Source organism: Typopeltis vanoorti, chromosome 17 (assembly GCF_054136105.1).
Source record: "Typopeltis vanoorti isolate ZY-2024b chromosome 17, IOZ_Tvanoo_1.0, whole genome shotgun sequence".
NCBI lineage: Eukaryota > Metazoa > Arthropoda > Arachnida > Uropygi > Thelyphonidae > Typopeltis > Typopeltis vanoorti.
Genome location: NC_143565.1, coordinates 84,510,159 through 84,534,076, shown reverse-complemented (window position 1 = coordinate 84,534,076; position 23,918 = coordinate 84,510,159). Strand labels below are relative to the sequence as shown.

Here is a 23,918-nt window from a genome sequence, read left to right as displayed (position 1 = left end):
GCATCTGAGGGAACAATTGGAAGGAGTCATTGAGGGAAGGATCATCAGTTAAGCAAACTGCTCATTTCTGAATACAGGCAAGCATCTTGAGGGAGGTCTTGGGTGCACCAACCCAATGAGAACAGTATTCCTAAGGTTGGATAGATTTGAGCTTTATAAAACATCAGAATTTAAGCAGGAGAAAAGTACTATTTGGGATTTAAAAAAAAAAAAGAATACTAAGCTTTTTGGAAGCTGAAGAGGCTATGGACCTGACATGTTTATGCCAGGATAGATTAGATGTGAGCGTTATCTCAAAAAGAGAGAACCAAGCTTGGTTGGCTAGAAGAACATTGTTAGAATTGAGAGAGAGAGAGAGAGAGAGAGAGAGAGGTTATGGTCTTCTTCCTGGAAAGAGACAGGATTGCATTTTGATGGCATTAAAGTTCATCAGATTTTCCTCACTCCCCCACTTGAGAATGTCAAGAATATCAGTGTTTAAGACACACTGGTTGAAGAAGATCTTGAAGCATGAACTATATAAGAACTACAAGGTCTTGAAAATAAAAAAAGAGGAGTGGAGAGTACTTTCATTAGCAAAACTATGAATAGGATTGGATGTCAGTAAGAAAGGATCAGTGATGTATAGGAGGAAGAGCATAGGATGACAGGACTGAGCCATAGGGTACACCAGTATTAATTGAAAAATCTGATGGGAGGAAACCATCTACCATGACCTGTAATGAACTACTGAAGAGGAACTGAAAATCCATTCACAGCAGGAGGGAGAAATACCATAATATGGAAGCTTGGTAAAAGATGGCCACATTGCTAAACGTGATCAAATGCCTTGGAAATATCAAGAGTGACCACTTGAGTTTCTTTGAACTTTTCTATGACTTATATATAAAGGCGGGTGAAGTTGGCTGGAAGATCTCCTGTAGAAGGAGAATGGTGGAATACATATTGGTGATAACTAAGTAATTGGTGAGTCTCCAAGAGCAATAGGGTGATAGTTTGATATTTGACTTTTACCTCCCTCTTTTGGGAACAATTTGGATAAAAGCTTACTCCCGAGCAGTTGTATAGATGCCAAATGATTATGATAGCTTGAAGAAATGTTACAAGTTGGATATGAGTTCTGGAGCACAAGCTTTAAGTACAACTGGAGGAATACCATCAGAACCAGGAGACTTATTGGTTTCAAGGCTACTGAGTGTTTTTCTGATGTCCTTTTGGCAAAATTTCAGAGGAGGCATACTGTAGATAACTGTTGACATCAGTTTTTTTTTTTTTTTTTCCCTTCAGCAAGAGCTGGAGGTAAAAACTGATGCTGAAAAGTCTGACTTATCTTTAGGAGACATTACCATTGTACATCAGAATGTGGTAGAGGTGGAAACATATGACAGAAGTTGTGTCCTACAGTCTTGGCAAGGGACCAGAAGGCTCTACTGCCATTTGGAAAGGAGACAAGCTTAGTGCATTTGACCCATACAAATTTGCTTTGTATTTGTTGATTTTTATGCAGTTGTTGTAAGCTGTAACATAAACTGAGGCTGGATTTTTGACTAGAGCTAACCAGTCAGTCCAGTTCCATTGTAGTGCCACAGGATATGAGCCTGAGAATGACTGGGAGAAGGACAATCTGTAGAAATGGATAAGGTTATGGGCAGACTTGCCAAGAGCTAACAGTGATGTGTGCAAAGAAAGAGCTGGTTTAGAAAAGATCCAGGTGTTGTAAGAATGATGACGATTATCAGGAATTCTGGTGTTGGTGAACAATTTGTATTAAATTATTCTGAAAAGAAACCAAACTGACAGCAAACAGTTCGATTTCTTTTCTAGCTTGGTCTATCATGTTGGAGAAGGGAAGCCAGTATAAATTGTGGATTGTAAAATCACTAAAGATTATCTCTCTGTTTAGGGTAATTAGATTGTATATGATCAAATTTCAGAGATAGTCAAATAAGTTGGTGAAAGTTAGGAGAATAGTAGAAGCAACAAAGTGAAGTAATTAAGTATTCAGCCAAAGCAGATCATATAAAGGGGATTCCAGGAGGTCTAATAACCTTTGTAACCTTTGGCATGGGATATCAAACCTGATAAATGCACAAGTTCCACCCTTCTTATGAAAGGCATCAGGAAGATGTAAATGGAAAGTTGAGATGTAGCAGAGGATGCCAGTTGTTGTTCAATGGTGAATAACATATCAGGTTTGGATGTCTGTAAGTGGTGATGCATATCATTGATATTAGCATTAAGAACTCTGATGTTTGTGATGTCAGCATGAAAGATTTTTTAATTGCATAATTCAGAATTTTGTTGGATTTTTTTAGTGTTTTTTGCAATTTCTGATATTTTTAGAGATTTTTTAATGTTTTTGTGGAAGATTTTTTTTAACTGCAGTGACTTTTATCATGGTGGCTGGTTAAATAATTGGAAATTTAAAGAGCAGGGAAGAAGTGACATATTTTCTTAACATGTCAATGTAAAGCACTGTATTTGTTTCATGCTTCACCTTAAGTGAAAATGGGTTTATTTCATTTGAAATAGCCATTTTTGGCTCCAGATGATCCCAAAGAGAGGATATTGTGTAAAGTACTAAAATAATTAATCTAGCCAAATTTATAATTTAAAAATTAACACCCCAAACCAGTATTCTATTTATGATAAAATATAATTTTCTTTCTCAGGTGAATGTATATGAACTTGGCAAAACATATTTGCGATTTACTGAGGTTTTCAATTTAAATCTTCCTGTTATAGGTAAGTAAGAGTGTTAATAAAAACAAGTTTAAATTGTCATGTTGTACCATCATTCTATATTTTGGTTAACCAATAAGAATACAAGTTGGTCGGCTAAATCCTAAAAAATCCTAAATCCCAAATGTGTTAGCAGAGCTAATCTCAGGTGGTATGGTCACTTAAACAGACTGGGCGAGGAAAGATTAGCAAAACAAGTGTTCTCTGCCAGGTTGGCAGCAAAACGACCTAGAGGAAGACCAAGATATAGGTGGATTGATACTGTACAAAGTGCTTTAGACGATAGAAATATAAGATCTGATAATGTTGGAGTCTTGACAAGTAACAGACTGATTTGGAGGAAAATTGTAGATAGGAAATTAATAATGATGTAATTTTTTCATGTAGTACTATCATATCCTGTACACCCCTTGAGGGTACATGGCAGGAATTTGATGATGATGAAGTTTAAATTGTATAGTAGCAGACTATCAGATTACATGTTGATGCTCAGGACTAAATTCAATTAATTAAAATGTAATAGTTAGTTAAACAACATTAACTTGATGAATTACTTATTGTAGAATTTTCAGTCCATTTACTTGGCTAAATTATATAAGAGCAGCATTAGCATGATCTGAACTAATTAAAGAAGACCAGCAGAAACTGAATAGTTATAAGGATATACTGAAAAAAAAATAAAATAAAATAAAATATGCATTTTTCAGGCAAGTATCATGGCCCTTTTCAATGAGAACACTAGAAGTATAAGAGATGGAATAAAAAAGTAAGGATCAAAATAATAAAATTGGACAATGATGAGAGATGTAATAATGGAGACAGATATTACATAAGAGAATCATTAGCATGAACTGTCATTGAACAGAAAAACTAAACAGTTATGAAGATTTTTAAAAAAAAATAAGTAAAAATAATATAATAAATAATAAAAATAACAGATCACTTCCAAGAATTGATTTTTATTGGGCCTATGCAGTTAGAGGTTGAATCACAAATTCTCTTTATAAATTATTACTTACTGGATTGGATACTGTTGACTAATAGAAAATGTGTGCTGAAGAAGAACAGATATTTCAGGCTTTTTGATTTATTCCATACATAGGGGCAGAATAACTTCTGACATATCAGTGAGATGTGGGGGTGGGGAGGGGTGCAGAGGAGTGAGAAAGAAGAAATCAATTGCTAACTTTCTTGAAGAGTTGGAAGTTATATTGTTGGGAAAAACACATTATAAGGAATGCTGTTCTGGAGGAGAGAAGTAAATGGAATAAATGAGGAGGGAAAGCAAGTTCAGTGTGTTTGCAGTTGTACAGAAAAGGGATGTTGGATATCTTCTGCTGTTTTAAGTCGAACAGAAGTTGAAGAATGATGGTTGCCTGTTCATTGGAGTATGATCATAGCAGTACCTGTAGAAAAGAGAGAGTTGAAACAGTGCATCTGTGAGATAGAGGTTGAAGCGAGTCTATGAGGGCGAGATCATCTATAAAACAAATTATTCTCCTTTGGACAGCATCAAAAATTTTTATGGAGGTTTTAAGTGCACCACCTCAAACATGTGAACAGTATTCTAAAGGATGGGCTGGTTTGAGATTTGTGTAGTTAGTAGCTAGATGGGTGAAAAATAGCCTGTTAAGTAGAAATTTTTGAGACATATCAACAGTTATGTCAGTAACATAAATTGTTGATGCTTCTATATATATGACCAAACTAATGTTAGCCAAGAACTTGGTAAACTCCAGTGACATAATATAAACTACAAGATTACTACTATATTTGTTTGAATTAAGATGTTCAAATGAATCAGAATATGAATATTTGAATAAATGGTAGTAGCACATGAAGGTGCTAATCCTGCTGGATGTATCTCTTATCACCAGATTTTTTGACAATGGTGATGATGGAATTTGATAGCATTGTGTTTCCATTTAGTTCCTCTTTCTAAGTACCAAAAATTGCAGTTTATAATCTGGGTATCATAAGATGGAGAAAGTCTAAAAAAAAATTATGACAGTTACCACTTGTTTCACCGTCTAACATAATTGAATCTGGGATGAATGGACTTAATCTTTTGAAGGACGAGTTGTAATTCATGTGGGAAGCAATTCCAAATAGCAAACATACCATCAAAATATACTATACAACTGGAAGAATAGGGATGAAAATGGTGTTTAAAATACGATGTTCAGAGTCTTGTGCAAAGCAGTTAACAAAAATGGCAAGGTCAGAGTATCCTCTCTCTCTCTCTCCTTGTACAACTTATTTTGTCATTCAGATATGTCATCCTGTTCTGATGGTAAATCAAAATAGAATAATAAAGTCTTTCAGTAAATCAAAGAGTATCCATCAGGTAAGATGACTGAGAACAAAGAACAGAATCAATTGATCGTAATATCTGAATCTAACAGGTGAAAGTGGCTATTTTGTTTTTGAAATATATTGAATTTTTAATGAAAGGAGATTAGCCAATAAATGCTAATGATAATTGCTGGGAGAAGTTGTAGGTGAGATTACACAGTCCATTCCATTACAAGCCAGAGAGGAAAACTTGCATTTTTGCATTACCACACAGTTTTGGCTGTTTGATATGATTAACATGGAAGTTATCTTTCAAAGAACTAATCTCATCAAAAAACATCTGCTCTTATCTCTAACTCGTCAAGCTCAATTTTCTATCATAACCAAGTAACAGCATTCATAAAGACCTAATGAATGTTATGATAGGACAGTTAATCCCATCTACGTAGGCATGTTATGTAGATAGGGTGTCAGTTGCATGTATTTTCACCAGTCTGCCTATCTTGCAAGAAGAAAAACCCAAATTTCTGAGAGGGGAAACCCTGCCTCCTCCATGCAAGAGCAACTTACTTTCAGTTACCATACCTTTAATCAAGCTCTTTGTGTCACAGATGGCAATGTTGATACTGAGCTATGAAGAGAAACTTGTTTAACTTGTTAATTTGTGATTATGTGGTGGTCATCACTTATTAACAAGGACAGCTTTTCTATAATGTGGTCTGTTGAGATAAGACAGAAATCCTATAGGTTGTAAGAGACACTTTGCTGTATTGGGCAACATGAATTGCATCTTACATTAGAAGATATCCTAATTGAGCAAATCTTGAATGGGATTTAGTTTCAATGAGTGGACAACTGATATAAAGAAAAATGTAAAGCTGATTCTTGTAGAGATCCAAACAGTAATTGAATAGATTCCAGCTATATCAAAATGCATGGGAAAAATTTGATATGGTGTTAATTGAGGAATATTGACAGAAGTCTGAACCACTACTGCACTTTCAACAGTGATACTGTTGAAAGTGCAGTAGTGGTATTTGTAGAGCTGAGAAGAGAAAAAGCAAGTGGTGTGAGATAAGAAAGAAGAAGAATGGATGACTAAGCTAGACAAGCAGAGTAACGAAAAAACTTTTATGATGATTCTACAATAAGAGGAATACTTAATGAGAGCTTGACTAAATCTTGTTTCCCTGGTGTGAAGCTGTTGGGATGCAAAACTGTAAGGAGAAAGAATTGGTTGTTTTTGTAGGCACTGATGACCTTGAAATTGAAAAAAAAAATCAGAGAAGATATGAAAGGGCTATTGGAAGAAGTGAAAAAGAGGGAGAGAGAGAGTAATGATTGCAAATGAAAGTATAAAGGTGGTTGGGACCTAAGGGATGTTACAGCTTATGTACACTATTGCTCAGGGCTTGCAAATAATGCAAAGCCCTACTTTCCCAAGGACCCTGCCCTTCTCCTCTTCCCCATTTTTTCTTTAATGATATGTCCCAATAAGTCAAAAGTTTATAGAATGATTAGTGGTGCTATATCATGATATGTGGAGAAAATTTATATATATGGAGTAGATTTGTGTTAGCGAAAACCATTCAAAAAAGGGAAAAGTCAATAAATAATAGAAACAGGAAGAACAGTAAAAGCAATATTAGTTTTTTGAAAAATATAATTTATTACATTAATATTTATTACTGGAATGGTTCTTTACATAATGTATGTTTCCAGAAAAATATCACTTATCAATTACATATTCATCATCAAATTCCTGGCATGTACCCTCAAGGAGTGATGTTATCAGAAAGTTATAAAACAAGTGTTCTCTGCCAGGTTGGCAGAGAATACTTGTTTTGCTAATCTTTCCTCTCCCATTCTGTTTAAGTTAACATACCACCTGAGATTAGCTCTGCTAACGCATTCCTGGATGCTAACAATGTTAAATTCTTTTCTAATATCCTTGGTTTTAATATAATATTGCCATGATGCCATCTGTTCATGTGCCTAATCTTTCTCAGGACTCTCATATTTATGGTCTCTAGTATTTGGTCAAGTGTTTTATTTCTAATCCAGCTCTCAGATCCATAAGTTAAAATTGGTTTGAACAGTCTTCTATACAGCTACTTTAGTGTTTTGACTAATTTCTCTCTTATTTCATATACATTTATTCAGTTGACTTCCTACCATTACTAGCTTTGTTGTTCTATTGTCTATTTCCATATTTAATTTACCATCTTCACTAAAAATTGTGCGTAAGTAGCTGAAATGTTTTCCTTGTTCTACAGGTTCTCCATTCATGATGCAGTTGATATTTTCATGTTTCTGCCTATTTTCATTGTCTTTGTCTCGACAGGAATAAAATTCAAGCTAGAAGTTTAGTTCTGTTCTTAGATTTAATTATATTTATCACACTAAAACTCCTTCCACAGGATGGAGGTAGAAACAACTACTGTTACTGATATTAATTTTAAGAAAAACAGAAATTTATCCTTGCATAACTCAGCAGATTTAAGAGCATCATCATTTATTTATTTATTTATCATATGGCATGTACACAAAAGGTTAAAAGACAATAAGATAAAATACACATGAATATAGATAAGATACACATATATGATAATATAAATAAAAAGAGTAAAACATCTACATTCAGGCAAATACAAACATGAAATTTATGATAAGCATCAGACAGAAGATTAATCATATTTTAACATTTAGGTTTTTAATCCGATTGATTACCTCTGGGAATAGGTCAAAGATATCCTTAAAGTCACCTGGATATGCCGTTAGCTCACATTCCTGTACTATATGCCGAATGGTTTGGGTCTCAACTCCACAGGGAGTGTGGATTTGGTATTTTCCTCCACTTTGAAAGTAAGTCTCCACATACATGTGGAGACTTACTTACAAATGGCCTGTATGAATCCTGTTAGCTGTCGTCCATATATTCCTGGGCAGGTTAAATCCAGGTAGTTTTTGGAAGATGTTTATGTAATTACGAACATAATTACGAAGGTGATACTGCTTGGGACCCCAGTACATCCCACCTACTCACCTTACTGTCATTCTGGCTAAGAAGATTACGGGTGATTTTTATGCAGTTAATATTTTCAACGAGCATCATCATGCTTCAGATGTTCACACTATGAACTTAACTTCATACTATTCATTTAAAATGTCTTCAATAATATGCATAAGCCTTCAGGAGATATTAAACAATGAAAATGACTGGTGAGTATCTTGATTTCAATCACCATAATTTCTTAAGTCAGTGCCAGACTCCTAAGAAATAATATAAAATATAGAGCATACTTGTATAGAGGAATATGATAGCTACAACAGAGCTTTCCTATGAATTTTGTACAAAAATCTTTTATTAAATAAAAATATATCTAATGACATGGGACTGCTATGATATTGAACAGAGGTTTTTTGCTCTCTTATGTTGCTGCCTGGTCTCTGATTAGAACCAAAATTCAACAGTTCAAAAAAAGGTTTCAGGTCAGGGAAATCTAATCAATGCACTCATAAAAGGAGAATATACAGGCTCCTGATGTAATCTAATACATTACCCAGGCAGAGTCTGTGTCTTTTAAGTAGTGCAGGCCAAGGCAATTTCTATGGAAAAGCTTTATTTTCATACTTTCTGATCAAATTCAAAATTTTTATTTTTTCTAAAATGATGAAAAATGTTTAATATCCTCATTATATATTACTAATCTTGCCAAATTAAAGCCTTTGCTCTATATTTTGATTAAAACAAAATAAAAAAAAACTTGCCCAGTCTGCAACTATTCATCATCCAACAAAATCCAATGGACAAGTCTATTTGTTGAATACTGCTAATGCTAGAAGTATCAGGAATAAGAGGGAGAAATTTTTAGCATTGGTTGGTTGGTGCAACCACGCCAGAAGTTATAGACATTGCTAATGGGACTGGGCTGAAATTATATCTGATATCAGCCATCACAGAATGTGAAGGATATAGCATTTTCAGGACAGAGAACATGGGATGAGAGAGGGGGTACTGATGGTAGATGATTTGCAGCCAAAAACAGTAGGAGATCAGGAAGATAGGATGGAGTTCATTTGAAGCAATTTCTTGCTGCTTCTTATTCTGAGATATGAGATAGTCTAATAGGACAAAATATACAATTGATTGCTTCTGTAGGCCATTGGGGGGGGGGTGACTTGCAAGGATTGATGTGGAAGCATACATCATCAAATATTAGCACAATGAGTGCTGATCAAATAATTATTATGGGGAACTTCAACTATAGAGACAGGCCAGAAGAAGAAAATATCATGTGGTTGGAAGGAAATGGAATTTATTTACTTACAAAGAGCATGTGATGGATTTCAGATCAGATCTGTCCATACTCCTACCCAGTAAGAATCTGAAAGGATATCAGCACTGCTTAGTAGATCAAGGGTATCTGAAGGAAGCAGTATCTGTATCTCAGGCTGTATATCCAAAGTCAGGTGGATTAATCAAGTAGGAGTTAAATGGATCAACAGTATTATGAAGCAGGAACTCCAAAAAAGAAAATGCAGTGAAAGCTATAAAGAGAAAAGTGATCAGCATCTCGGGAGCAGTACAAGACTCAAGAAAGGTAATCAGCACGCCACAGGAAGAAATTAGCTGAGCAGGCCAAAGGAAATCCCAAAGAGTTTTGCAATGTGACAGAAGCAGATAAAATAGTTGAGTTACCACTTTGCAAAGGTCTGTTATCCAATTGAGGATATTACTATGATGGGAATAGAAGTTGATGAATTGGAAACAATTAGGATATTGCAGAATTTGAATGTAAACATGGGCATGGAATTAGGCATTCCTATTATTATTAATATTACATTCTTGTAATATATGGCATATACGAAGGTGGTCTGAAAAGTTCTCGTCCTCGGCCATAGATGGCAACACTATCGGCAAGATTTTTTTTTCTATCTGTCATAAGCATCCATGTGAAATTGCAAGTTATTCTATCAAGTAGTTTGTTTTACAGCTGTCTGAAGCAAAACAGACTTTTGTTTGGATAAAATTGAGTATCATGCAGTTATAAAATTCTTTGTAAAAGAAGGTTTAATGCCAAAACAAATTCATTTGAAGTTCATAAAAGTTTACGGGCACTCTTCTCCTTCGTTTTTGGCTGGGCTGCCGAGTTTAAATGTGGCCGTACCAGCTTTGAAGATGATCCAGGTGAAGAACATCCAAAAAGTGTAACACCACCAGAAATCACTGATCAAGTGCACGATATGGTATTGGATGACCGGCGAGTCAAAGCACGTGAAATTGCTGAGACTATAGGCATTTCAAAAGAAGGTGTAGAATATATTTTGCATGAAGAATTGCAAATGAAAAAGCTTTCATTTGCAATTCTCGCCCTCGCATGAAAATCTCTGAACAGTGCTTGGAGCATTTTAACAAGAATAAAACTGATTTTGTGCTTCGATTTATTACTGTGGATGAGATTTAGATTCACCATTACACACCAGAATCCAAACAGCAGTCAAAACAGTGGACAGAAGCCAGTTGTTTGGCACCAAAGAAGACAGAGTCAGTTCCATCAGCAGGAAAGGTCATGGCATCGGTGTTTTGGGATGCTAAAGGCATTTTGTTTATTAATTATATTGAAAAGTGTAAAACAATAACCAGGGAATATTATTCCGATCTTTTAACCAGACTAGATGAAAAAATTTGTGAGAAAAGACCCGGTTTGCAGAAGGAAAAAATCATCTTTCATCAGGACAATGCATCTGATCACAAAAATGTTTTAGCAATGGGAACATTAATCGATCTGCACTATGAATTGTTGGAACATCCACCCAATTCCCCAGATTTGGCTCCCTCTGACTTCTATCTCTTCCCTTGCTGGTCAGATTTTTCTTCGAATCAAGGGATGATTGCAGCTGTAGAGGGGTATTTTGCAGATCTTACTGAGAACCACTACAGGGATGGGATAATGATACTGGAAGAAATGTATTAGTCTGAAGGGAGTTATGTTGAAAAATAAAAATAATTTTGAAATTATGAATTCGTTTTTTCATTGTTAGGCCAAGAACTTTTCAGACCATAATCATCATCATCAAATTTCCTGACATGTACCCTCAAGGGGTGTACAGGATATGATAGTACTCCATGAAAAATTTACATCATTACTAACTTCCTATCTACAATTTTCCTCAAAATCAGTCTGTTACTTGTCAAGATTCCAACATTATCAGATCTTATATGTCTATCGTCTAAGGCACTTTGTACTGTATCAATCCACCTATATCTTGATCTTCCTCTGGGTCATTTTCCTGCCAACCTAGCAGAGAACACTTGCTTTGCTAATCTTTCCTCGACCATTCTGTTTAAGTGACCATACCACCTGAGATTAGCTCTGCTAATGCATTCCTGGATGCTGACAATGTCTAGTTCTTTCCTATATTCCTCATTTTTAATATGATATTGCCATTGATGCCATCTGTTCATGCTTCTAATCTTTCTCAGGACTCTCATATCTGTGGTCTCTAGTCTTTGGTCAAGTGTTTTACTTCTTCTGACCCAGCTCTCAGATCCATAAGTTAAAACTAGTTTGAACACTGTCTTGTATACAGCTAATTTAGTGTTCTGACTAATTTCTCTCTTATTCCATATGAATTTATTCAACTGACTTCCTACTATACCAGCTTTGTTGATTCTGTTGTCTATTTCCATATTTAATTTACCAACTTCACTAAAAATCGTGCCTATGTAGCTGAAATGTTTTACTTGTTCCACAGGTTCTCCATTCACAACACAGTTGATCTTTTCAACGATTCTACCTATTGTCTTTTGTTGTCATTGTCTTTGTCTTTTTATTGCTGACCTTCACACCATATCTATTACAACAGTTATTCAATTTAGTCAGGGACTCTTGAAAACTTATAGCAGATTTATTTAGAAGTATAACATCATCTACATAAAGCAAAGAGCTGACATTAACATCTTGTCAAGACTCCAACATTATCAGATCTTATATGTCTATTGTCTAAGGCACTTTGTACCATATCAATCCACCTATATCTTGGTCTTCCTCTGGGTCATTTTCCTGCCAACCTAGCAGAGAATACTTGCTTTGCTAATCCTTCTTTGCTCATTCTGTTTACGTGACCATACCACCTGAGATTAGCTCTGCTAATGCATTCCTGGATGCTGACAATGGCTAGTTCTTTCCTAATATCTAATACCAGGGAGAAAACATCACTATCTACAATAACATAGTCAATGAGACTTTTCGTATTCCTTGCCTCTTCTCTCCATGTGAATTTGTGCACATTTTTATATTGGAACATGGTGTTAGTAATAACTAGTCCATGTCCTGAGCAGAAATCCAACAGGTATTTGCCATAATTATTAGCTTTGCTCTTTTCTCCAAATTTTCCCAAAAATATTTTTGTATGTCTGCCAATCATTTCCTACTCTGCTATTTAGATCCCCAACAAGGACCAACTTTTCCTTTTTCATTGTGTCAGTTGCTTTCTCTAAAGCATCAAAAAATTCCTCCACTTCTACCTTAGTAGAACCTTCTGTGGGACCATTAGGCACAAATAAGTCTCACTGTCCTGTTCCCCATTCTCATATTTGCCCACATCACTCTACTTGAGACTGCCTGCCATTCAAGAAGATTAGCCTCATATTTAGTGTTGAATACTATGGCTACTCTTTCTTTTCCTTGATTGTCATTGCCTGAATATAACCATTTTTTGCCTTTGTGTTTCAGTCACCCCTATTATGTCGATTTGGTACTTATCTAATTCCTCAGCTTGCTTCATTTCTTTGCCATTCAGACTTTTTATGTTGATAGTACCAATCTTGAACTCTGATGATGTTGAGTTTGGGTGGGTTTTATGATTTGTTCCAGCTGCTGACTTTTCACTGTTTGCCCTGGTTTCCTGGCGAAAATGGTGGCCTTGTTTAACTGGGCGATGCCCCAGCCGGCATGAAATTCTGTCATGTTGTACCATCATTTTGTATTTTGGTTTAAGCCAATAAGAATACAATTTGGTCGGCTAAATCCCAAATTGCCAGCCCATCCTTGTTCGTTCAGTATCCAGTTAGATGCCCAACAGGGTGCACCACGAGAAGTTGAGGATTGGACATTTGGTCAGAAGCCCTGGTCGGCTCTCTGCATTCCTTTAAAGGCTATGTGGAGGTCTCCTCTCAGTTATACAGCTTTGACCCTTAAGCACCCATTTTCAGACCACCCCACCCTCGTATATTACAAGAATATGCAAAGAAATTTGCATTTCTCTGTTTAACTTGTCTCAGCTCTGGTAAAATCCCAAGGGATTGAAACGAGGAAAAGATTATTCCATTGCATAAAGGAAGCTCCAATACTGTGGTAAAAAATGATAGACCAGTCAGTATCTTGAAATTGGTGGTAAAAGTATTGGAAAAGTTGGTCAAATACAAAATTCAGGAATGGATGGATAAGATGATACTCTATGAGGAGGTCGTGCCTCTGCTATTTACTTTTTATAATAGAGTGACTGCTGAGTTGGATAAAGGGAATAACAACACAATACTACTCTTTAGTATCTATCCATCAGCCACCTTTATGTCCATATCAGTTTCATATTCATTTCCATTTGTTCTAGTTTGAGGAGAGTTTCATGTGGATTTTGCAAAAGCAATTCACAGTATACCATATGGAACTCTACCCAAAATGGAACAAATGGGAATGGATATGGATACAAAGATGGCTGGAAGAGAAAGCAGGTGACTAGCAGTTTACCACCAGCCTGGAGAGGATCCAGAGATGAGTGATCAAGATGGGGAGTAGTCTGTGGAATGTTCCCTATGAAGATAAATTGAAGGTTTGTAGGCTGCAAAAGTTGCTTGCTAGGTGGAAAAGATGGGATATGATAGAAACATTTAAGTTTCTAAAAATGTTTTATAGAACTGATGCAGAGGAAACAGGTGTAATGAGTCGCATGTTTGCAGCTGGTATAAATTGGAGGAATATGATGTTCCCAAGTCACTGCAACTGTACCTGGATGAAATGGATGCGAGAAGGGAACTGATGGAGTTGAACAAGGCATTATGTGTAGGATGTCATGTTGCAGGCCTATCTGCTCAGCAAATTGTTGACAAATTGGGCCATCCCAGGTCAACAATCAGTGATACCATACTGAGATGGAAGTGCAGCAAGTCAACTGTAAGAGCCACCCTTAGTAGGCAACCCACCACGTTCACCAAACCTGACTGTAGGATGCTACAAAGGATAACATGTAAAAACCACCATTTGTCGGCCGACATGCTGAATGTAGAGTTCCATTTGTATTCCAGCCATCAACTGGAATACAAATCTGCACAAAAAACATTCAGAACTAAGGCTCACAACATGGGTTTCTATGGAAGGACCACAATATGTAAGCTCTACATTACTTGAATCAACTTGCAGCATTGTCTTCAGTGGTGCTAAGAGTGTGTACAGTGGGATATTGCAGCTTGGAAAGCTGTGTTATGGAGCAACAAATCACACCACACCCTTTAACAAGCAGATTGATTGATGTGGGTAGGATAGATGCCCAGTGAACATATCTTACCAGAGTGCATAACCTTTACTATGAAATTCGGAGGCTATGCTTCGTACTTTGTGTCATAAGGCTACTGCTGTAAATGTTTGGTTTGTAGGCATGAACATCATACTTAACTGGTCTCCACAGAGGCTCGATCTCAACCCTATTAAACATCTGTAGAATGATCTGGATTGTCAAGGGGTGTCTGCCCTGCAACACTCCAATACCTCATTACATGCCTATAGCAAGAATGGCTAAAAATTCCCATTGATCGCTATCCTATCTTGTGGAAAGATAGGATTGCCGCAGTCATCGCAGCAATAGGAGGTCCTATATTTGTCTGTTAAGGCGTAAATACTGGCAAGACATCTTGTTGGAGGTTTAATGGAATATTTACAGCACAAGGAGAGGATTAAAAACTAATTTTAATGCTTCCAATATTTCGGCTCAGTAACTGAGACATCTTCAGGGATTACAAATAACTCTTGTAACATGCACAAAGACAACACAATACTAAATAAACAGTGGGTAACTCTCAAGTCCTGTCTAGGTGATGTGCTCTCTATGGGTGTTTGTAGGTGGCCTAGGATGTAAAGCAAGACCTCTGACAATTATTGTTTCCCAAATTTTGTGCATCTGTATTTATTTAAATTTGGTTGCTTTCTGAGTGCCACTGCAGATTCTAAAAACAGTCTTTCCTTTTTTAAATTTACTGTGGTGGAGCATGGTGGGTTTCTTCCAGGAGATCCCCGTGGGTTGTATCCAATACATGGTCTGCAAGGCCAGATTGATCATAGTCATGATTGCAGATGTATGATTTGGGTTCTGCTAAATGGATGGTCGCTGATCTGTCTGTTCTTTAGTGGTGACTTTAGTCACCCATGTGTTTCATTTAGTATTGTGTTGTCTTTGTGTGTGTGTGTGTTACAATTGTTATTTGTAATCCCAGATGTCTCAGTGACAGAGATGAAATATTAGAAGCATTAAAATTAGTGTTTAATCCTTGCCTAGCACTGTAAATATTCCACTAAATCTCCAACAAGAGGTCCTACATCTTATTAAGGTGGATTCCATGGCTGTTTATTCCTCAAACTATGGGGTCTATTGACTTTTTAGATAATTAGATCGGATATAGATTATATATGGAAGAGTTTTTCTGTGATACAAAAGGCATATAATGTTATTATATGCCTTTTGTATCTGCAAAAATAAAACAGGGAATTTTATTATATTCTAATGATTTCTTGACTCTGTATAAAATGAAAATCTGATCCTAACAACTTCTGCCAGGTTTGAAATCATTCCATGTCTCTCCCTTCCATAATTTTTGCTGTCCTCATCTCAAGTAAGATTGCATAAATCTTACTGGAACACTCAGTAGATACCTTTGTAATTTTCATATTGTTTTAGTTTGCATTTTATAGATTAGTACTATAAAATCCCTACCTGTCATCTGGAATTCTTTTACAAGCACTCTTTCCTCTAAGTCTCTTTGATAGCGTACAGAAATTTGACCATCTTCATTATTTATCTTCTGTATCAATTCCGAAGTCATCAGGTTTGTTATTTTTCTGAATTATATAGTGCATAATTCAGAAATCTAGTTTCTTTTTCTTCTTCAGGTAAAACTTTTATACTATACTAGCATATTTGATTGACTCTCGTTAAATATATTAAAGTTTCTGGTTTTTTTTACCTCATGTATTCCTGACTGCATTTCCTTTGAGTATTTTTTTTTTATCACTGCTTTGCTTATTTAATAATTTTTCAAAGTAATTACTTCGGATATTCGGAACACTCTTACCTTCAATTTTACGTCAGTTATATGATTTCTTTTACAAGCACTCTTTGCTCTAAATCTCTTCAATAGCCTATAGAACATATTGCCATCTTCATGATTATGTATCTTCTATGTTTATCCTAGTCATCGACTTTCTTACATTTTACTATGTATTCTCTTGGGGGGGGGTATACCTGATACCTTGCTTTCTTCTTTTCCAGGACTTCCCCTTTGAACTATGAGTTCACCACATGCTTTCTTCAGAGTTTGCCACCGAATCTCCAAAGATTCAGATTCTGTTGTTGTTTTTCTTGAATATTTGAGTCTATAGTTAATTACTGGAAGCTTTGATTCATTTTAAAACTTACTTTTTTTTAAGTAACGTTCATTTTATCCTGCTTGAAATGTAATTTCAAGAGGTCTCAAAAGTTAATAGTAATTATAATATTGCGGTGGAATTAAGAAACAGTATAGAGGAAACAACATCGGAAGAACTTTGGTGTAAAGTAAAAGCAATAATTCTTGAGACAGCAAAGAATACAATCTCCATCTGTGTGTTGAGACTTAAGTGCTGTAAAGAATTTATGTTGGAGGTTTAATGGAATATTATCAGCACTGAGAAAGGATTAAAACAATTTTAATGCTTCCAATATTTTGTCTCAGTCACAGAGACATCTTCAGGGATTACAAATAACTTTTTGTAACAACACACAAATACAATACAATGATAAGTAAAACAAGTGAGTGAAACTAAAGTCCTATCTAGGCAGTGCACCCTCTATGGGCGTTTGCGGGTGGCCTAGGATGTAAAGAGGGATCTCCGATAATTAATGGTTCCCAAATTTTGGGAAGTTTTATGCAACCATATTTGTTTAAATTAGGTTGATTCCTCAGTGCAGATGAAGATCAGCAACCATCCTGTTAGAGGAACACAATCATACATCTGCAATCACAATTATGGTCAATCTGGCCTTGCAGACCATGTTTTGGATACACCTCACAGGATCTCCTGGAAAAAAACCACCATGCTCCTCCATAGTAAATTCAAAAAAAGAAAGACTGTTTTTTGAATCTGCATCTGCACTCAGAAATCAACCTAATTTAAACAAATACGGTTGCATAAAACTTCCCCAAATTTGGGAAACATTAATTATCAGAGATCCCTCTTTACATCCTAGGCCACCTGCAAATGCCGATAGAAGGCGCATCACCTAGATAGAACCTTAGTTTCACTCACTTGTTTTACTAACCATTGTATCGTATTTTTGTGTGTTGTTACAAAAAGTTATCTGAAGATGTCTCTGTGACTCAGACGAAATATTGGAAGCATTCAAATTAGTTTTAATCCTTTCTCAGTGCTGATAATATTCCATTAAACCTCCAACATGAATACAATCCCTAAAAGTACAAAAATAAACAGTCCATGGATCTCAAGTGAAATGCTAGTCCAAATTGAAAAAAGAAGAAAAATCAAGGCAACTGGATTTTCTAATGAAACAGATAGACATACAGCAAAAGTATTTTGAATTATCAAAAAACTCTGCAAGAAAGACAAGTTTTTACAAAAGCAGTGTGAAGAAATTGAAGAACATTCTAATAAAAATCAAACCAATGATCTATTCAAGAAAATCAAACTCATAACTAGAAAAAACTTTAAACCAAATACCTCTAATATAGCTGATTCAAACAACTGAATTTTAACCAATACAGATGATGTACTCAAGAGATGGAAAAGTTACTGTGAAAATCTTTATAAAGATACTACTATCTCATTTGAAGAAAGACAAGAGGAACTCATACAAAATGAACCGAACATTTTAAAAGACGAAATTGAATGGGCTTTGAAAAAAACTCAAGAAAGGTAAAACACCAAGGTTCGATTTGCTTTGAAATGTGGTGCTGGAGAAGGATGCTGAATATCTCATGGATGGATAAAAGAACCAAATGTCAAATACTAAATTTTTAAGACTATGCTACAAAATTTGGGAAATAGGTATTTGGCCAGAAGATTGGATAAGATCTATATTCATACCATTACACGAGAAAGGAAATATTAATGATTGCAACAACCATAGGACCATTGCACTGATTTCACATGCAAGCAAACTTCTGCTACATGTGATTAAAGAAAGACTGAAGACCTACATTGAGTTACAAATCCCAAATGAACAGGCTGGTTTCAGGTCTGGTAGAGATATCAGAGACCAATTTGCAAACATAAGGCAGCTAAGAGAAAGAAAGAAAAAACTTGTTCAGTATCCTAATGTATCTGTTTTGTGGACTATTCCAAGGCATTTGACTGTGTCAATTGAGCGGTAGTACTCTGGAAATGTCTGAACAAAATGGGAATTCCAAAATACCTAATCAACTGAATAACTTTGGCCTATCTTCACAGCAACAGTGAAGATAGGCCAAAATATTTCAGAATAGTTTAATATGAAAAGGGAGGCAGAGATGTATCCTATCTCACAACCTGTTCAACTTCTATAGTGAATTATAATGAGAAAGCTCTTGATGGATGGAAAGGTGGAATCTCGATTGCAGAAAAGAAGATAAACAACCTCAGATATGCAGATGATACCGTGCTTATAGTCAGTAGTGAAAGAGAAAACTGATGTCACTTATTAGGAGAATATTAAATATGGACTTAAAATTAGCAGAGATAAGACCAAGTATATGATGATAGGAAAAGTAGAACAGTTCATATATCGTAGAGCCCTGATAGATAATAAAGGCAGTTGTCATACCAAAATAAAAAGAATTGTTATGGGAAGGAATGCCATGACATAACTGAAAAAGATATGGAAAAATAAAAGTATTTCTAACACTACCAAATATAAACTTGTGAATACCCTTATTTTCTCAATCATTCCCTATGGTGCAGAACATGGACACTTGAGAGCTTTGAAATGTGGTGCTGGAGAAGGATGCTGAATATCTCTTGGATGGATAAAAAAACCAATGTTAGTATTCTCAATCGATTAAACATCAAAAAGAGACTGAGTGACATAGTCAACAAGAAGATACTTCAGTATTTTGGACATATATCATGACAAGATGGTGATAACACTGAGAAGGGAATTATGCAAGGAAAATGCAGGAAAGGAAGACCAAGAGCAAGCTGGGTAGATCAAATCCAAAGGATCTCAAGACTCCTTGGAAGAAGTAACTGCCATGTCAAGAGATAGAAGTAAATGGAGAAACATTGTTGCCAAGGTCATGCTTCCTTAGGCATGAGGAGATAGATGAAGAAATGTAAATACAGGCATCCCTCAATTAAATTGGTTAATTAATCCCTCGATGTTACCAGATATCGTGTTAATCAAATCTAATAATCAATGGTAAAAATTACAATTCGTTCATGATCGATTACTGTATTAATAATTCATTTTATATGGTACTCTTTTAGGAAAGATAAAAAATGAATGCAAAGTAAATGTTTAATAAATACTTGTACCTACATTATTTACTGCAATTTTTTTATCAAAAGAAGTTATCAAGAGTCATTTGAACAGTTTTGTTTTTTTTCGTATCGGCATAAATTCTATGATAACAAGCAATAAAACATAAAGAAAAAACACTGCAAATATAATACATGATGGTACAAATTAAGTGGATATTGAATTTCAGTAATACATGGTTTATATTTATTTTCAGGTACAATCTAGAAATTATTGAAAAAATAATTAAAAAACAACAACAACTAAACCATCCTATACTGACATTGGAGATATCTCTCAGATACAATTTATTGTCAAATATCACAACCTTTACATAACATGTGTTAAACCAAACTGACAGCAAAAAACAGTATGGAATATCACTTGTAACATAAGAATGCACAGCTGCTTCTGATCTGCAAGCTATACACTGAATTGCATAAGAATATTTATATTAAACATTTTGCATGTATCTGTTAGATCAGCTGCGAGCTCCGCAGGGTTAAGGGCATGTTAATCAAAAATCTTGCGGCAATTAATTTCGCCACATTAATCAAATCCTGAGTTAAGCATGAGATACCTGTACTTCCCATTTCAGATCCGCTATATATATATACTTTGTATCTTGAACCAGTGTAAAGATATTACTGTGAGCATTAACATACTTTTTTTGTCTTGTTTGTTCTAAGTGAATTTATGTACATCTTTTCATGTTTGAACATGGTGTTAGTAATAGGTATTCCTTATCCTGAACAGAAATCCAGAAAAAAAAAAAAAAATCAGCTAACGCCTATTTGTTCCCGTATAGGGAGTAGGCGGGGCCGTTTACCCTATCTAACATTTAGAGACTGAGTGAGCAGTTCAATCTCCACTGGTAGCCAATCAGAGGGATAACTGGCCCAAGGCTATCACTGATTCATCGGTATGCAGTGAAGAAGGCGGCAAGCTAGTGCCGCCATCTCGTGGTCCCTAACACAATATTTTTGATGTCTGAAAATAGTGTGGGTTCGATGGTAGATTTTCTTGAGTTTACGGGACGAAACACCTGAGTTTGCGGGAGAAAAAACTCGCTAGCCCATGCCAGAGATCGACTAACTCGGGAACCGGTCGAAAAAAGGCTTAGAAAAATTTCCTCTAGTCGGCGACTAGATTTGAACCACCAAATCCTTTCTTCGTGCGGTCAAGTGCAAACGCCACTTCTACTGAGCTACACAGGCTCTCCAGAAGGTACTATTATTGTTAGCTCTGCTTTTTTTCTCCAAATTTTCACAAATCATTCCTATATGTAAGATTCATTTCCTAATCTATTGTTTAGGTTCTAACAATAACTAGCATTTGCCATTTCTTTATATAAGCTGCACTGTTGAATGAGTAGGGCTCCAGAAAGCCACTTGCTATGGGTTAATATAACAAAGTAGTTCTATTTTCAACAAGGAGATAGCTTCTTCCTATCATGGATTTTAGGCTAAGTGGCCTGTTCTGGTCTCATTGCATTGCTTTCCCAATTCTTTTATAATTTGTTTTGCATCTGTATATTGTCCATTCCATTTGGATGTTCTAACCATTTTTGTTTATGTTTACTTATATAGTAGTTAGTTGGCTATGTACTCGGGGATTGTAAATTTTCTTCATTTGTTTTATGGTCCCTATTTCACTTTCATTTAATAAAACAGTCTGATTCTGATGTGGTTTTCTACCAGCGATGGCTTAAATATATCATTTATGATGCCATTTAACAAAATTTGATATTTTAATGTCTATATCTTGTTCATATTCATATGATAAATCACATCCTAGGTATTTGAAAGTATAGTTACACCAGAGTTAGTAACACGCGACATGTAAATTTGCAGTTACGCTCAGTCACTTGTTATCACTGCTAGTTTCATTGTTTTTTTTTTTACCCTTAAAATGGAATGCAAATCTGAAAGTGCTGGTAATAAATCTAAAGAACGAAGGTCTGCAATTACTTTAGAAAAGTTGAAAATAATTCGTCTGACTTTTAACATCGAAATGGGTAAAACTTCCCGCAGAGCAGCATTCCTTAGAACAGCCAACCTAGCCATCACAAGACATTTTTTTATTTGAAAAGTGAATATTTTCAGTTTGTTTTTATATTATGTATTTTTCATACTTTCATATTTACAGTATGTATATTATTCAAATACAATTGATACATTTTTTTTTAATCACCCCAAAAATGAAAAATATCTGATTAATGGCAAAAAAACTAACGTAAGACAGCAGTATGAGTAGCCATTGAACATTTTATTGTATGTATGTAATTTACAAATTTGACTTACATAAAAATTTACGGAACACATTACTTACGTAACTCGGGGTGTAACTGTATTCACTAGTTCTAATATGTTATTGCTGTGCAACCACCGATGCAAGACCCCTCAATACTTCTGTGCATGTCAGGCGGTGGCAAATCCATTCCAATAATAGAGTAATCAATGAATTTCATGGAATGACTGTTTATTATTATACATCAAAAAATTAGCTTTTCTTTTATGGAAATTCTAGTTTTTAAAGTGGTAACTATTTTGCTTGTACAACAGTTGGAAACTTTTACGTATAAAGCATTTGATTTCACATGTTGGTAACGAATTCATACCTATGTATTTCTTTTTTTCCATATTTCTTTCTCCCCTTCTACAGGAATTGACTTCTTGGCACATTGCCAGCCGAGGGTCTTGGATCTGTGGTCAGAGTATCTATCACAATTTTACTTCTTGAGGTCTCTTTCTCTCCTTTGAAAGTCATTGTCTTTACTTTTGGTATTCTCATATAATATATTGTTCTGCAATTTCATTTAATGATTTAACTGATCGCTGTATATCATCTTCTGATGCAGCTAATACAATTTGTTCATCTGCAAATAATAATGTATCTATCTTTATTTGTAAACCAAATGGGTTATGCTGTTTTGAGATTATCATTTTATTTATATACAGAGTGGCCATAATTAAAGAGGTGTTCAGAGTAGCAAAAAATGTACTGTACAAAATTCAACCAAACTTGGTGTAAGTACACTCCGGAACAGGGGTTTTGATTTGCAGAAGATAAAAAAATAGTACAAAATTCTGCCATAGGTGACATTTGACAAAGTGTGTGGTTTGAGATTAATTAAGCAGTAATGTATAGAAGAGACATAAATCAATTTTTGTGTTCGTATAACTTTCAGATTGTCTACAAACTACATCCTGTGAATGACATTTTCTGCAGCAGAACGCAACAGATCTGCATTATTCTGTCTTTCGAAAGGTTGCTAAATCAGGAAGATGTCCTTCCTACACCATGCATTTCAGATGGCCCCACAACCAAAAGTCAGAGGTTGAGATCAGGTGAATGAGCATGGCCATGCTATGGGAAATGCATGACCAATCACTGTGTTCTGTGAAGAGTTTTCATAATATTTGCTGTACTGGCAATTCAATGCAAGGTTGTGCTCCATCCTGCACGAATCTGGTAGAGCCAAGGCATCTTCACTGTTGCAGTTGTGGGACAACAAAGTCCAAGTCACTGGTCCTGTCAAGCAAAGTTCTTCAAAAAAGTACAGACCAATAATAAATGATGCAGTGAAACCACAGACTTTTGGTGAATGTAAAGGGACCTGATGGACTATGTCAGGGTTATTTGCAGCCCAAATGCGGCAGTTGTGTGAGTTAACACTACCGTTCAGATAAAATTTGTTTTGTCACTTCACAAGATCTTCCATAGCTATGCATCATCTACCTAAGAATGTTGGGGCAAACTGCAGTCGAGTTTCCACATTGCCATGAAGCAAAGCTTGAGTATGGGAGATCCTGTAGGAGGATACTTCAGCATTTGACGCAGGATGTTCCACACAGTTCAGTATTGCATGGCCATTTGCCTTGATATTGCCCAAGCACTGTTACACCCTTGTGCATTATCCATTTCATGTGCAACTTCAACTTGTTGAGGAATAATCTGTTTGTGCCTTTGTCCTGGCCCGACTGCTAAAGATTATTTTCAAATCATAAAATCATTTTTCTAAGATTTGTTATTGTCACTGGACCTTTTCTCCTATCCTTCAAACACTGGAATTCTCGAAGCATGGCATTAGCGTTGCTGTGTTGACAGTAAAGCTTGAC

General features: G+C 35.6%; 1 protein-coding gene across 2 annotated transcripts in view; it reads left to right on the top strand.

Moving 5' to 3' along the window:
* Positions 1-23,918, top strand: part of Brf (Brf RNA polymerase III subunit) — a 375,147-nt gene that overhangs the window by 121,956 nt on the left and 229,273 nt on the right. The window contains exon 6 of one of the 2 annotated variants that reach the window (XM_090407062.1): positions 2,673-2,745. The exons of the other annotated variant lie outside the window; for it this stretch is intronic. Coding sequence (XP_090263188.1) covers positions 2,673-2,745 — 73 coding nt within the window. The remainder of the gene's footprint in view (positions 1-2,672; positions 2,746-23,918) is intronic. 2 annotated transcript variants of the gene reach the window in all.